Source organism: Amia ocellicauda, chromosome 16 (assembly GCF_036373705.1).
Source record: "Amia ocellicauda isolate fAmiCal2 chromosome 16, fAmiCal2.hap1, whole genome shotgun sequence".
NCBI lineage: Eukaryota > Metazoa > Chordata > Actinopteri > Amiiformes > Amiidae > Amia > Amia ocellicauda.
The window spans coordinates 270,540-282,620 of record NC_089865.1 but is presented as its reverse complement, the minus strand read 5'-3'; the positions used below and the strand labels follow the sequence as shown (position 1 = coordinate 282,620).

The 12,081-nt window shown below is 48.1% G+C and overlaps 1 protein-coding gene across 12 annotated transcripts in view; it reads left to right on the top strand.

The window, feature by feature from the left end:
* The window catches only part of map2 (microtubule-associated protein 2), a 103,293-nt gene that overhangs the window by 44,918 nt on the left and 46,294 nt on the right, over positions 1–12,081 (top strand). For all 12 annotated transcript variants that reach the window (XM_066688650.1, XM_066688655.1, XM_066688659.1 and 9 more), the window contains exon 4: positions 10,663–10,934. In XM_066688650.1, the coding sequence (XP_066544747.1) occupies positions 10,691–10,934 (244 nt within the window). In that variant the 5' untranslated portion in view covers positions 10,663–10,690. The remainder of the gene's footprint in view (positions 1–10,662; positions 10,935–12,081) is intronic.

The window sequence follows — 12,081 nt, the reverse complement described above, 5'->3', positions numbered from 1 at the left end:
GTTTATCATACCTTGGGGATTTTATTTTAAAATGGTCTCCACTGGAATAAAACTACAACATCATAATGAAGATAAACCAAAGCAATGCAGCTGAACAGAAACAGAAACAGAATATAGAAACAGAGCATTTACAGAATCTGAACCCGTTTCTGAAGTGCCTGCCGATTCCTCTGGGCTCGGTGTATTCAGAATATTTATTCTTTTTGAAAACAGTCAAACATCTACATAGGTTCAGTCCGGATTTTACCCTCTGAAGCTGCTCACTCAGGAAAACTCATTCCATAACGTGAAGTTTATCAACAATGTTTCACAATTGTATTACATAGACTTTGGCTTTGCCGTTCCAGGGGTCACTCTCCGCTGGTAATTCGGTAACATCCACATGCCTGACCAGTGTCGAGTCATGGGGGGGGCAACGCAACTACCTCTGCCTCAGACCACAGACCCAGATTAGTGCTGGAGTATGTAAGTAAATAATTTGTGTGCCAGCGGCTATTTCACAAAGCGGTGCTTCCGTGCCGGGTGAGCACAACAATGCCCATTGTTGACCTTGCGTCAGGTGTGGAGCACAATAACCACCTCAGCAGTGATAGACATGGGTGGCACGCCTCGAATGAGACCTACAGTCTGGACACCTTGACGTCCCTGCAAATCCTACAGCATGGCTGCATTACACTGGTGACCAGTGTAGGAGGTCCAGCCTGATCTGATCAGATTTCCAAGACATGACTAATTAAAAATGGGTCTCAATCAGTCTGGACACAGTGTCCACCCAGGCAGCACGGCTGCCCCTGGGGCAGGAGAGGGCAATCATGCTAAACGTGCACTGAGCATCAGCCCAGGACGAACGTACTGGTCTCGAGAGCACGGCTCCCACCTCCGTGGCCTGAGAGTGAAGTCAGACAGTGGCACGCCTCCTGCCCCCTGCCTCCTGTCCCCTGCCCACTGCCCACTGCCCACTGCCCCCTGCCTCCTGCCCACTGCCCACTGCCTCCTGCCCCCTGCCTCCTGCCTCCTGCCCCCTGCCTCCTGCCCACTGCCCACTGCCCACTGCCTCCTGCCCCCTGCCTCCTGCCTCCTGCCCCCTGCCTCCTGCCCACTGCCCACTGCCTCCTGCCCACTGCCCCCTGCCCCCTGCCCACTGCCCACTGCCTCCTGCCCCCTGCCTCCTGCCCCCTGCCTCCTGCCCACTGCCCACTGCCTCCTGCCCACCTAGAGCAGAGCAAGGATCACTGGCCAGTATTGATGATGAATTGCTGCCAAGCTCTATAGCACGATGTGCTGCTAACCGCCAACGAGAGATCACTCACTCACACAGGGTGGTGAGGCTCAGTCTGATTGTACCCCCTGAGCCTAACAACGCTTCACTGTGTGCATTGCCCGAGAACGGACAGGAAGCAATATATTTTAATAAAATTAAACTCCGCAGCCACCACCTACGCTTGAACTACAAAATCTTTGCCAATCGGCGCATCATGACAAGTCATTTCAAGCCTTCAGGCAAGGAGGAGAGAAAAACAGAACTAACCGAGATGAATAAATCGATGGGAGTTGAAGGCCCAAGGCTGCCTCCCCTCTAGGCATATTGTATTTGATATTACGTTTAGGATGAAGCAATATGAGTTTAGCTTAATATTTCACATTTCCGATCAAGTTATCTTGGAGATGTCAGGAGCAGTTTTTCATGAATGAAATGGACTTTGCATGTTGGAAAATGAACCGAAAGCAGCACCACACATGGAGGCATCGGCTCTGCGGACGGGAGGAGTGGGAAGTCTGTGGATTTGACAGGGATGTGCGGGTCGCACTGTCAGGGAGATTAAAGAAATATTCATCCCACTAAACTGAACATCAGTGAGCAATCTGAACACAACAAACACAGTGGCGATGAAGAAAGCAGTATTTGGGTTCACTCCATGTTGACAGTAGTTTAATTACGTGAATGGCACGAGGAACAGACTATTCAGATCCCAAAGCTTTCTTGGGAAGGTCCCCCCCCAATAAAAAGAGTCGCTTTAAAATAACATCATATGAAACAGGAGCGGGACGACCATGCAAACACAGGCAGAAAAACACAAATTCAAACAGGATGCTATTTGATTAATTTGAATAAGTCTTGCCATTAATGTGCGGTAGTGAAATGGGCTTAATCTCTCTCTGTGTGTTTGAGTTTCCTGCCTGAATCACTTTGATTAATTTCCTTCCTTATTTAAACTGATTCTGTTCCCGCAGCTTTCTGCAATCCAGTTTAGTTCATGCTTTTTTAACCAGAAGTCGGTCTGTTCTTGGGTTCTGTCTGTGGTCAGATACTGCAGTCCTGTAGGAACAGGGCCGCTGCCAGGGACATGGATGTGTGTCCTGACATGTAATCGCACACGGTCCTGTTCTGGTCACTGTGGTGAGGAGCAGCTCATTTCACCACAGCCTCTAATCTCCGCGTCAACCCAGATCTCTGAGATCAGCATTAGCTGTCGTTTTTGCAGCATGAAAATGCTTAAGAAATATGGAATACAAATAAAACCTCGCATTGCTTTAGCAGTGTGACCAAGGCCATGCTGTCTAGTGGAAAGATAAAAGGTAGAATATTTAATGCTATTTATAGCTGGTCTAATTCCCCGTGTGCAGCCAGGGTCACTCCAGAGAGGCTGGCACAGCGCTGATCCGATCTGGCCTGGCCATTGCCTGCTCTGACTGTTGAGTTATGCAAAGCGTAATACCAGTCTCTCAGGACCGACCAGACGTACATGATGTCATGGACTGAACACCCGTACATCTCTGGACCAGCGCAAGACATCACTGTTGGGCAGCTTCGTTCAGACGGCGATGCTGAATTAAATCTGCTCTCTATTCGAATTAATATTATATTGGTAAATATTATAATGCACTTTAATGAGGCAAAATAGATGTTTCAAGTACAAGCACACCTCATGAATAAGAGTGAGAGATATGATACAGTGGGAACCGGCCTCTCAACTACAACAAGGAAGGACAATCTGATAAAGAAAATCTGAATGATTGAGAAATGTCAGACTCTCACAAACCGGTGCTGACAGAGCAGTAGGACAGCTGTGTTTGCAGGGAGCCGTGTCTCAGCTCTCCTCCAGGAGGGCAGCAAGGCGGCGATGAGGGTGACAGCTCCCTCTCCAGTCACATGGAAGGAGGTCAGCGCTGTCAGTGAAATCAGAGCGGCGAACAGGTCGGGGTGGGCTCCTTCTGACGGCCAACCAGTCCTGAACCGTCTGCATCTGCAGGAGCTACTGCACTACTGCATCCATGCAGAGACTTCAATAACAACTCGCACGTAAGCAAGTGTAGCCAATATCCTCTAAAGCTGAGATCATCGCTTGCGCTCCTTCTGCCCAGGCGCTTGAGTTTGGTCTTGAACAGTCCGTTTGAACGCTGCTGAGCTCATCACGCCTGTCCTCTTGGGCCAGGGACTTTGTTCAGGATCCTACTGTGGTTCCTGTAGGGAGCTGTAAAGTCACGTCCGCCTGCCTTGATTTCCCCCATTAACCCTACATTCGAAACCTAGACACCTGACCCTGGGAACATGGAAGACCAACCCACATGAAAGTCAAATCTACAGAATTGGACTGTGAAATATACAGGCAGTTCTTGGCTTCTTTGCAGCCTCTTACCAACCATACATAAGCTTATATATTTATATAAATACATACATTTAAATAGAGAAGAAAAGGAGAGGCTGCAATATGTTACAATCGTGAAAATCTCTGCCATATTTTACCAGAGTAGCACCAGCACCATGCATTGGAATACATTAAATTGATTATTGATTTAGTTTTCTATTATGCCTCTGGTTGTTTTATGTGATTGTTTTATAGGTTATTTTAACCGCTTGATTTTCATTGTATTTTAATTATTTATATGAATGTTACATTTTAAATGATCTGTTAAAGCACTTCCAGTTGCCTTGAATGATGCTGTATCAAAAAATAAACACATCCATGAATGCAAGAGATGTTCTCGTGGCATCGGTGTGGGAGGTGCACTTCCTCAGTCTCTTCCACCTCAGTCTCGTGTATTTTGAGAAGTTTCCCATTTTCTTTGGCCTGTTTACCCCCCCACTTGAAAACCGTTCAACTCCGAAGGCTGTGAAAACATGCTTTCATTCCCCGAAAGCGTGGGTGACATTAGAGGACACGGCATCCAGAAAACCATGAAAATCGACCTAAATCGGGAGGAGCTGGTGAAGGACTGGCGAGTTGGCCGTGCAGGAGACGAGGGAGAAAGGAGGGAGCGCATCGTCCTGCAGACACGGCTCCCAGCCAACTCCCACGCGATTTACTAAAATATGTATTTATTATTGCCAGGAGCCCAAATCCTAGCCTTTTGACCCCTGTGTTTTCAAACTGTGACACATAAACATACTACGTCAGGGGTAGGAGACCAGTGAACACATTAATTCACAACCAACAGATAAACTGCAAAGCGCCTGTAGTTGCTCTGTCAAGATGACACTGGTTGCTTTGTGGGAGGTGCTGTATGAGCTTGGCTTCCTGAGACTCCCATGGTACATAGAGGGTTAATTCCATTGACAGGTCTATGACAGCATTGCGTCTATAAAGTGCTAGTTTTCATCCCAAAGCCGCAGAAGATCCAGGAAATACAGTTTCATTAAGTATTAGTTGAGATCAAAGGAACCTGAGCTTTCACACAAACTTTAACATGAATGTAATGTAAGTCTTCTGGGTTTATCAGTGCGCTTCTGATTCACAGACCTAAACTTAGCCCAGCTATTAGTGGAAACTGTAACCCATTGTCCATGATTGTAAACAATCCATCCTGTTAATTAAAGGCAGGTTGACTAGAACAGCGTTATTCGAGCCCGATTCATTGCACACCGCTGCGCAACGCGTTCACCCACTGCTCTGTCACTGATCTGACAGTCAGAGCTCGGGGAAAGACGAGAGGGGAGCGAATAATTTCCTTCAGTGGACACAGTGGGATGTTCTCTACTGGAGTGATGGATCTCATGATTTAACCCTTGGAGGGACACTGTGGGCAAGGCATGCCGTAGATAGTGTTGGTGAGATGATTGCTTGCTGGTAGCTTTTGAATCCACTGAATAACCCCCTGAGAAGGCAATCGTTTTACCGTATTTTGTTCTTATTAGTTGCTGTATTAAATTGAATGGGTTTATATGCAGAGTAAAAGCTTTATATTAAACCCTTTCTGACATCAGAGGGCAGAAACACAAACCTGTAGGAGTAACCTGTGTAGCTGGTTAGCGTGGTCTGTTGACCCAGAGTACCCTCACCTCTGATATCTGCTGTAGAGACGCTCAGACAGACATAAGAACATAAGACCAATCGAGTGTCCAATCGAGAGGAGGCCATTTGCCCCATCGCGCTCATTTAGTGTCCATTAATAACGGAGTGATCCAAGGATCCCTCGTATTGCACTTAAGTTGTAAGTCACCCTGGATAAGGGTGTCTGCCAAGAAATAAAAATAATAATAATAATAATCCTATCCTGTCTGATTCTGAATTTGACAGACAGACAGACTGCTCTGAATGGAGACAAGTTAACACACAAGTGAACCCACACACAACCAATATATTCAGTCTCCCTCCATATAAACATCCTCCTGCAATAAAGGAGAAAAACTTTCTCCAAAAGACTTTAAAACGAAATACTTGCTAAACTACAGGTGGGAAAACTGTTCTGTTTGTTTTGTTTTGTTTTTGTACATAAGCTCATGTGAATTAATGGCAGAGCAGTAATGATGCAATTTGCCAACAGCTGATCTGTGCCCAGCATGGCGTGGCTGTACAGCTGTGTTGTTCTGTACATTAAACACAGCTGGCAGGGCAGTGATGCTCATGGATGTTGAAGTGAGGATGCCTTTCACACGAAACCTGAGAATAATCTCTGCCTGTGGCATTTAAGCAAAGCTGTCTAATCTATAGGGGTTAATTATACTCAGTACATACAAACAAACCGCCATTCAACTGCCAACTAGCCTGAGAGCCCCCCTCTCCACTGGCCGACCGCTTGACCCCCCAGTGGCTGCAGAGCGACCCTTCGTCCTGAGCAGAAATCACAGATATGGGCGGCACTGGAGTCTGTAAAGCCATGCAGATACTTTCAGTTTGCAGTTTTAAGATTAAGTCTGTATTAATGTTTCTGTAATCGTAAGCAAAGCAGATGCCTCCTGCTTGCCGTCGCCCTGTGTCCTTGGCCGGCCCCCTTGCCCTTTGAGAGGGGCTTTATCCTGCAGAGAGCCGTGCAGTATGTCTCTGAGCTTCTGTGCCGTTTTAATAGCCCCCTGCCCACCCCTTTCAGAGCCTCGTCTCTTTAAGAAGTAGGATTATCCAGCTCCAGCCGAGATGGGATTTTCCTCTGATTGGAATGAAGCACAGACGGGGGGGGGGGGCACTAATCAGGCCATGAGGACCAGACAGGGGTGTCTCCCTCACGTCGAGCCAACCTTCTGCCCCCTCTGCCAGACTGCCACCCCACGGACCCCTGCCAGTGACACATAAGTGCCAAATAAGGGGTGGCACCCAGTGCAGTGACAGGCATTTCTGTCCTGTGGTGTTGGGGATGGTGGAGAACAGGGCCCTACAGTTCGATTTTGACACAGAACAGACCGGGCCCTCCACATTGGCTTTGTCTACCAAGAGACACTATTCCCTATGGATCCTAATTCACCCGGAGATCAATGTGGGACTCGGCACAAATATCTTCTGAGATGATATTGATTTGTAAATCCCATCCAGGATGATGGGAATTTCAGATCTCTGAAATCAATGATTCCACCTGCAGCTACACACTGCTCTTCTGTCAGCTGACCTGACAGGGCAGAGAAGCCCCAGCGCCCCTCAGTGAGACCCTGCTGCGGCCACAAGCCCTCGGGCGCAGGGCTGATCTGCGACTGTGTTGGAGCAGCCCGTGACCTGGATACAGTGGCCGGCCGTCACACCGAGGCGAGAGAGAGGCTTATCTGATTATGATGCCACAGCATTCGGACTCCTGAGCTGTGGGGTGGGGGGGGGTTGCTGCTGCAGGACAGAAGAGCAGGGACACTGCGGCACTGGCTGATAATCAACACTGAACACTTTCCTTTACTTTGATATTACACTGGCTGGTCTCCCCCCCCCAAGGTATCTCCAGGGACCCAGTCAGATAAACCAGTTTAACAAGGGCAGTGATGTTCAGACTATACAATGCACTAGTTAGAGCTCATCTGGATACTGTGGACAGTTCTGGGCTCCACACTTCAAGAAAGATATCGCTGCTCTAGAGGCAGTTCAGAGGAGAGCAACCAGACTTATTCCAGTTCTGAAGGGAATGTCCTACTGAGAGACTGAGGACCTGAACCTTTTCACCCTGGAACAGAGGAGACTACGTGGGGACTTGATCCAAGTCTTCAAAATCATGAAAGGCATCGACCACATCAAACCAGAGGAGCTTTTCCAGATCAGCAGGGACACACGCACCCGGGGACACAAATGGAAATTGGGCTTCAAGGCATTCAAGACAAAAAACAGGAGACACTTCTTCACACAGAGAGGCGTCACAATCTGAACAAACTCCCCAGCGATGTGGCTGAAGAGGCAATTTGGGAACATTCAAAAACAGACTGGATAGGATCCTTGATCACTTAGTTATTAATGGACACCAAATGAGCACGATGGAGCGAATGGCCTCCTCTCGATTGGACACTTTCTCAAGTTCTTGTGTTCTTTACTGCAATAACAAAATACAAACAGGCTAAAATATGTAGATAGTAACACTATAGTGTGAAACACAGATATAACTAGACACAAGGTCTTCAGTGCTCCTATTATATGTCAGTGTTATGGTTAATGGAGTTATTACCACCATTTAATTATTTGAATATCTTAGTAGAGGCTGAGTGTGAACTCGGTCAGCTCTGACAGTGGAGGCCAGGCACTCAGATCATAGCGTTGTTCTCTGGTATCCCAGCATGCCCCTGTGTCAGAGTTGTGAGTGCAGTGGCTTCTGGGAAGTGTGGGCAATGGTGGCTTCAGCAGGTGCAGCTCAAGTGCCAGAGCCGCCCCACACAGGGAGAGGCAGCTGATCCACTGGGTCCTTCTGGGCGCCTGATGCACACAGACAGAGATGATAGCAGGAGCTTCTCTCGGTCCATGAAGAGAGAGCAGCCATTGCAGGCCAGCACTGCAGCAGCTTCTTAAAAAGCTCCATCGAGCAGCTCGACCGTAGAGCAGATCTATTCTTCAGCAGCCTGACAGATTGCCTCTGTGCACCTGATTACGCACTGCAGTCGGAGGCTTAGGCCAAATCTAGCATGAGGCCGGAAACACTGATTCACTGCCAGGGCGTTGTTTCTGTAGGTTTCTCTCTTGTTTCAGTCAATCGGGACACACTCCCTCTGACCCCCAGAACCTATAATCTCATGCTCTTGCCTTCAGTTGTTTAATTTGAACTTATTTTATTATTTTCTGTGTGTTTTATCCCAGTTCGTCTCAGTGCAGCAGTTCATGTCACAGTGCAAACTCAATGTCCGCTGCTGGCTGACCTTATGAAGGGATTTTCTGGTATAAACAGGATTGCTGGGTTTATTTCTGCCCTGGTTTATATGTTTTCTGAAGAACGCAGGTTCAGCAATGTCACCCAGGTTGGTGACATTTCACACGGTGATGCACATAAGGGCTTCATAACTTCATACAATCAAATCTTCCTAAATTTTACATTTTGTTAATAAAAAATCCACAAAGTAGAAGTGACGTTAAGCAGAGCAGGGAATGCATGTTGTACATTGGCTATAAGTATTTTGTGCTGCACTAAATATTTCATCCTGAAATCTGGAGAAGTGCAGTGTGTTACAGAGATGATTTGGCGCTTTGTGTCGAGGTGATCAAAGCCTTGCGTGGCAGGCAGCGCTCTGTGGAGTATGACATTCCCGACTCGCCCGGGGAATCTGCGGTGTAAAGTTAGGAGCAGGCGGGGAGAGCAGGATTACTGCCTGACCGAGACGCAAGCCGCGGATACGGCAGATACAGGCGTAATAAACTTCAGACCATTCGACGAGAGGATAAAGCTTAGCCCACATTCTGCGATATAATGAGGAAATCAAGTGCATAATGGCCTTTGATTTGGGGAAATCACTGTTTAACCTCGGGAACATATGCCTGATGTGTGTAATTTCCCTGTGAGCCTTACAAAGGGCACTGCATTAATTGCGGTGTATTGAATTTGTGTTTTTTTCTTGGGTGCTCAGGGCGATCTAATTTATTCTGTTTATTAGTTATTACAATAGCTGTTTCAAGTGAAACCTATTTGAATCAGCTTAATGAATCAAAACAGGTTTTTGATGAGTGGCGCTGCAGGAAAGTGGAAACCTAGAATGAATCCCCTCGATTTATCACAAATCAAAACCATTCATTTAAATTATGTAATAATAATAATAACAATAATACGTCTAACCTGCAATGACATTCCTAGCACAGAATAATTTAAGATTAACTCGTCCTTCCATTGTTCATTAGTTTCTGCATTTTTACCTTCTCTGTCTCTGAGGACGTTGTATTCTTCAGCTGCTGGAAACAGAAAGCAGTTATGTGTGGTTATAGAAAAGCAGAAACACTTTTATTACCAGAAGAGCTGTTCTAATTGTGATTAGAGAGACATTAACTGTGGACAGGGATATCCGTCTAGTCTGCGCTGAGGTTTCCTATTTGACAGAACAGCAGGAAGAGAGAACTAAAGATGGAGCCGTCTACAGTGTTAATTGTGCTCTGATTGAGTGTTTTACCTGAGGGGGAGACTGACCAATATTGCCTCTGGATGACTGCAGACAAACAGCTTCATATTTCATACATCTGTGTCATACTCAAGCAAACAAACATGCCAACACAAGCACAGATGTGCAGCAAACACACACACACACACACACACACACAGACAGGCACACATAAGCACACATACACTAATCTACCTACATACACACTGATTCATATAGCCACATGTTTTCCTTCATGCTAGTTCCTTTGTCTTTGCCATGCAGTGTCAATTAGGCCGTGTTGGGCTGGAGCCGCCCCTCGTGTCCCTGGCCGGGGCCCCTCGCTCACCGGGCTGGTTATCATCGCAGGGTTAACAGTGACTGGTAAACGCAGAATCTAAACGCTCCCCGGGCTGCTGCTGACAACGTCGTCCCAATTACTGTCATTCCACTCCAGAGCTGCTAGAGACACTCCTGCACACGGCACTGCTCTTCTCCAGACTTGATTTATTTATATATTAATAGACCTATTACAGGACAAGAACACATTTTATAAGGGAATTTAATTAACAGTTGCAAGAGCCAGCGTCTTCAGCGCCTGTCTGCCCTGCTGCTGGGTGTAATTAAGGCCAGTGGGAAAGATGATTAGTGATATTATTCTGCACCGGAGTGACTCAGTCCCACCCCATCGCACATCACCGTAGCGCTGGCTTTCACAGGTGGGAGACTCTGTGATGGTGCTGTCTATTAATGCAGCTCAATGTCTCTCCACCGCCTGGTTTTGACCAGTGACTCTGCAGTTTGTCTCGATCCCATCTGAGAAGTCGAGTGCCGCTGGGCTCAGAGACACGCTGGTGTATTCCTGATGCATCTGATTGTGTCGGTGCCCTGGTACTGTAACGTTAACCCTCGCTCTTCGCTTTCTCCCGCAGTCAGAGCGCCACGAACCGCAGAGACGCAATGGCAGACGGCCGGCAGCCCGAGGACAGCGCTCCGCAGTGGGCCCCTCCAGGGCCGCGCTCCGACCCGGCCGCCCACGCCCCGCCGCCCGAGTACAAAGACTCGGCGTCGTCTGCGGCACGCAATGAGAATGGCTACTCCTCCTACCGGGCCTGCCAACCGGCGGAGGCCCACAGCGCCGCCTACTCCGCTGCCCGGGAGAACGGCTTCAACGGAGACCTGGCTTCTGGAGACGTCACGGCAGGTAAGACCAGAAACAGCCCCCGGGCCGCAGCTCCCTCCCTGCTGTCCGGCCCCCTGTAGGCGGTGATGCTCACTCCTGGTGCCGGCCAGGCTATGGACTTCTGTTTTTCTCAGAAGAACCAAGCTCTTCAGGACTTTAATTTAACGACCCATCATGTGGCGCTGTGGCTGTGCAGAGGTTTGTCTCTCTCGGTAACACAATATCTCCGGGTGTGATTCTGTGCCAGATCCCAGTCGCTGTGTGTTTTCAGCACCAAAATAGGTGGTTTGGCATTTCAAGTCCATTTACTGTAACTCAGCCTGTGTGTGCTGACCATGGCCCAGCTGTTTAAGCGGACGGGAGACACTGGCCGCTCTCCAGGCGCTCTTTGGTGTTCGGGAACTCTTGACACGTCTTCCCTCGGGGACGTCATGTTCCCCAAGTTCCCTCGACCCCACAGGTTTCATTCCTGTCCTTTTCATTCGACTCACCTCGATGTCCTCGCTGTGCGTCATCCGTCAGAGATCATGTTATGTGAATGTAGGATATTGTTTGATAAAACATGCGGGTCATCTTGGATAATTGTATCTGCTAAACAATTTGGTAATGCTAATAATGAAATGGGTTCATGTTGTGCTGGTAGGCAGCGTGGGTGGATCGCTGCGAGAGTCCGGGCCGGCTGTGGGGAAGCGTGCTGAGGGAACCGAGCCGCCGGGCTCTGCCCTGTGGCCCTTCTCTGTCTGAGTGAAGGAGATGCTGGTTGTTTGGAAGCCGATGTTAACAGCATACACAGGGTTTATTAAACAGCTCCACAGCCCCAGGCCCATTGAGCCTCCAGCTGGTCTTTATACGGCCATCTCAGCACCAGTGAGATTCATAGCCCATCAGAGGAATTAAAAAACCCAATTTATGATATGATTTTTCTATTGAAACTTTGGGCTTCGCTATCAAATTGTACCTGTTTTTTGGAGGTTGTAGCTGTTCTGCGGCTGGAGAGGCCGTTCTGTGAGTGAGTGACTGGACAGTTGTTTACAGTTCGAGCCAAGGAGGGGGTGGGGGAGGTTGGTGGTGCAACAAAATGGCCGCTGTTGATGGGACTCTGGCCTTGTCATTTGCATGCGTTTGGATTTGGACTCCCATCAGATTAAAGCAGGACTGGATTCCTGTC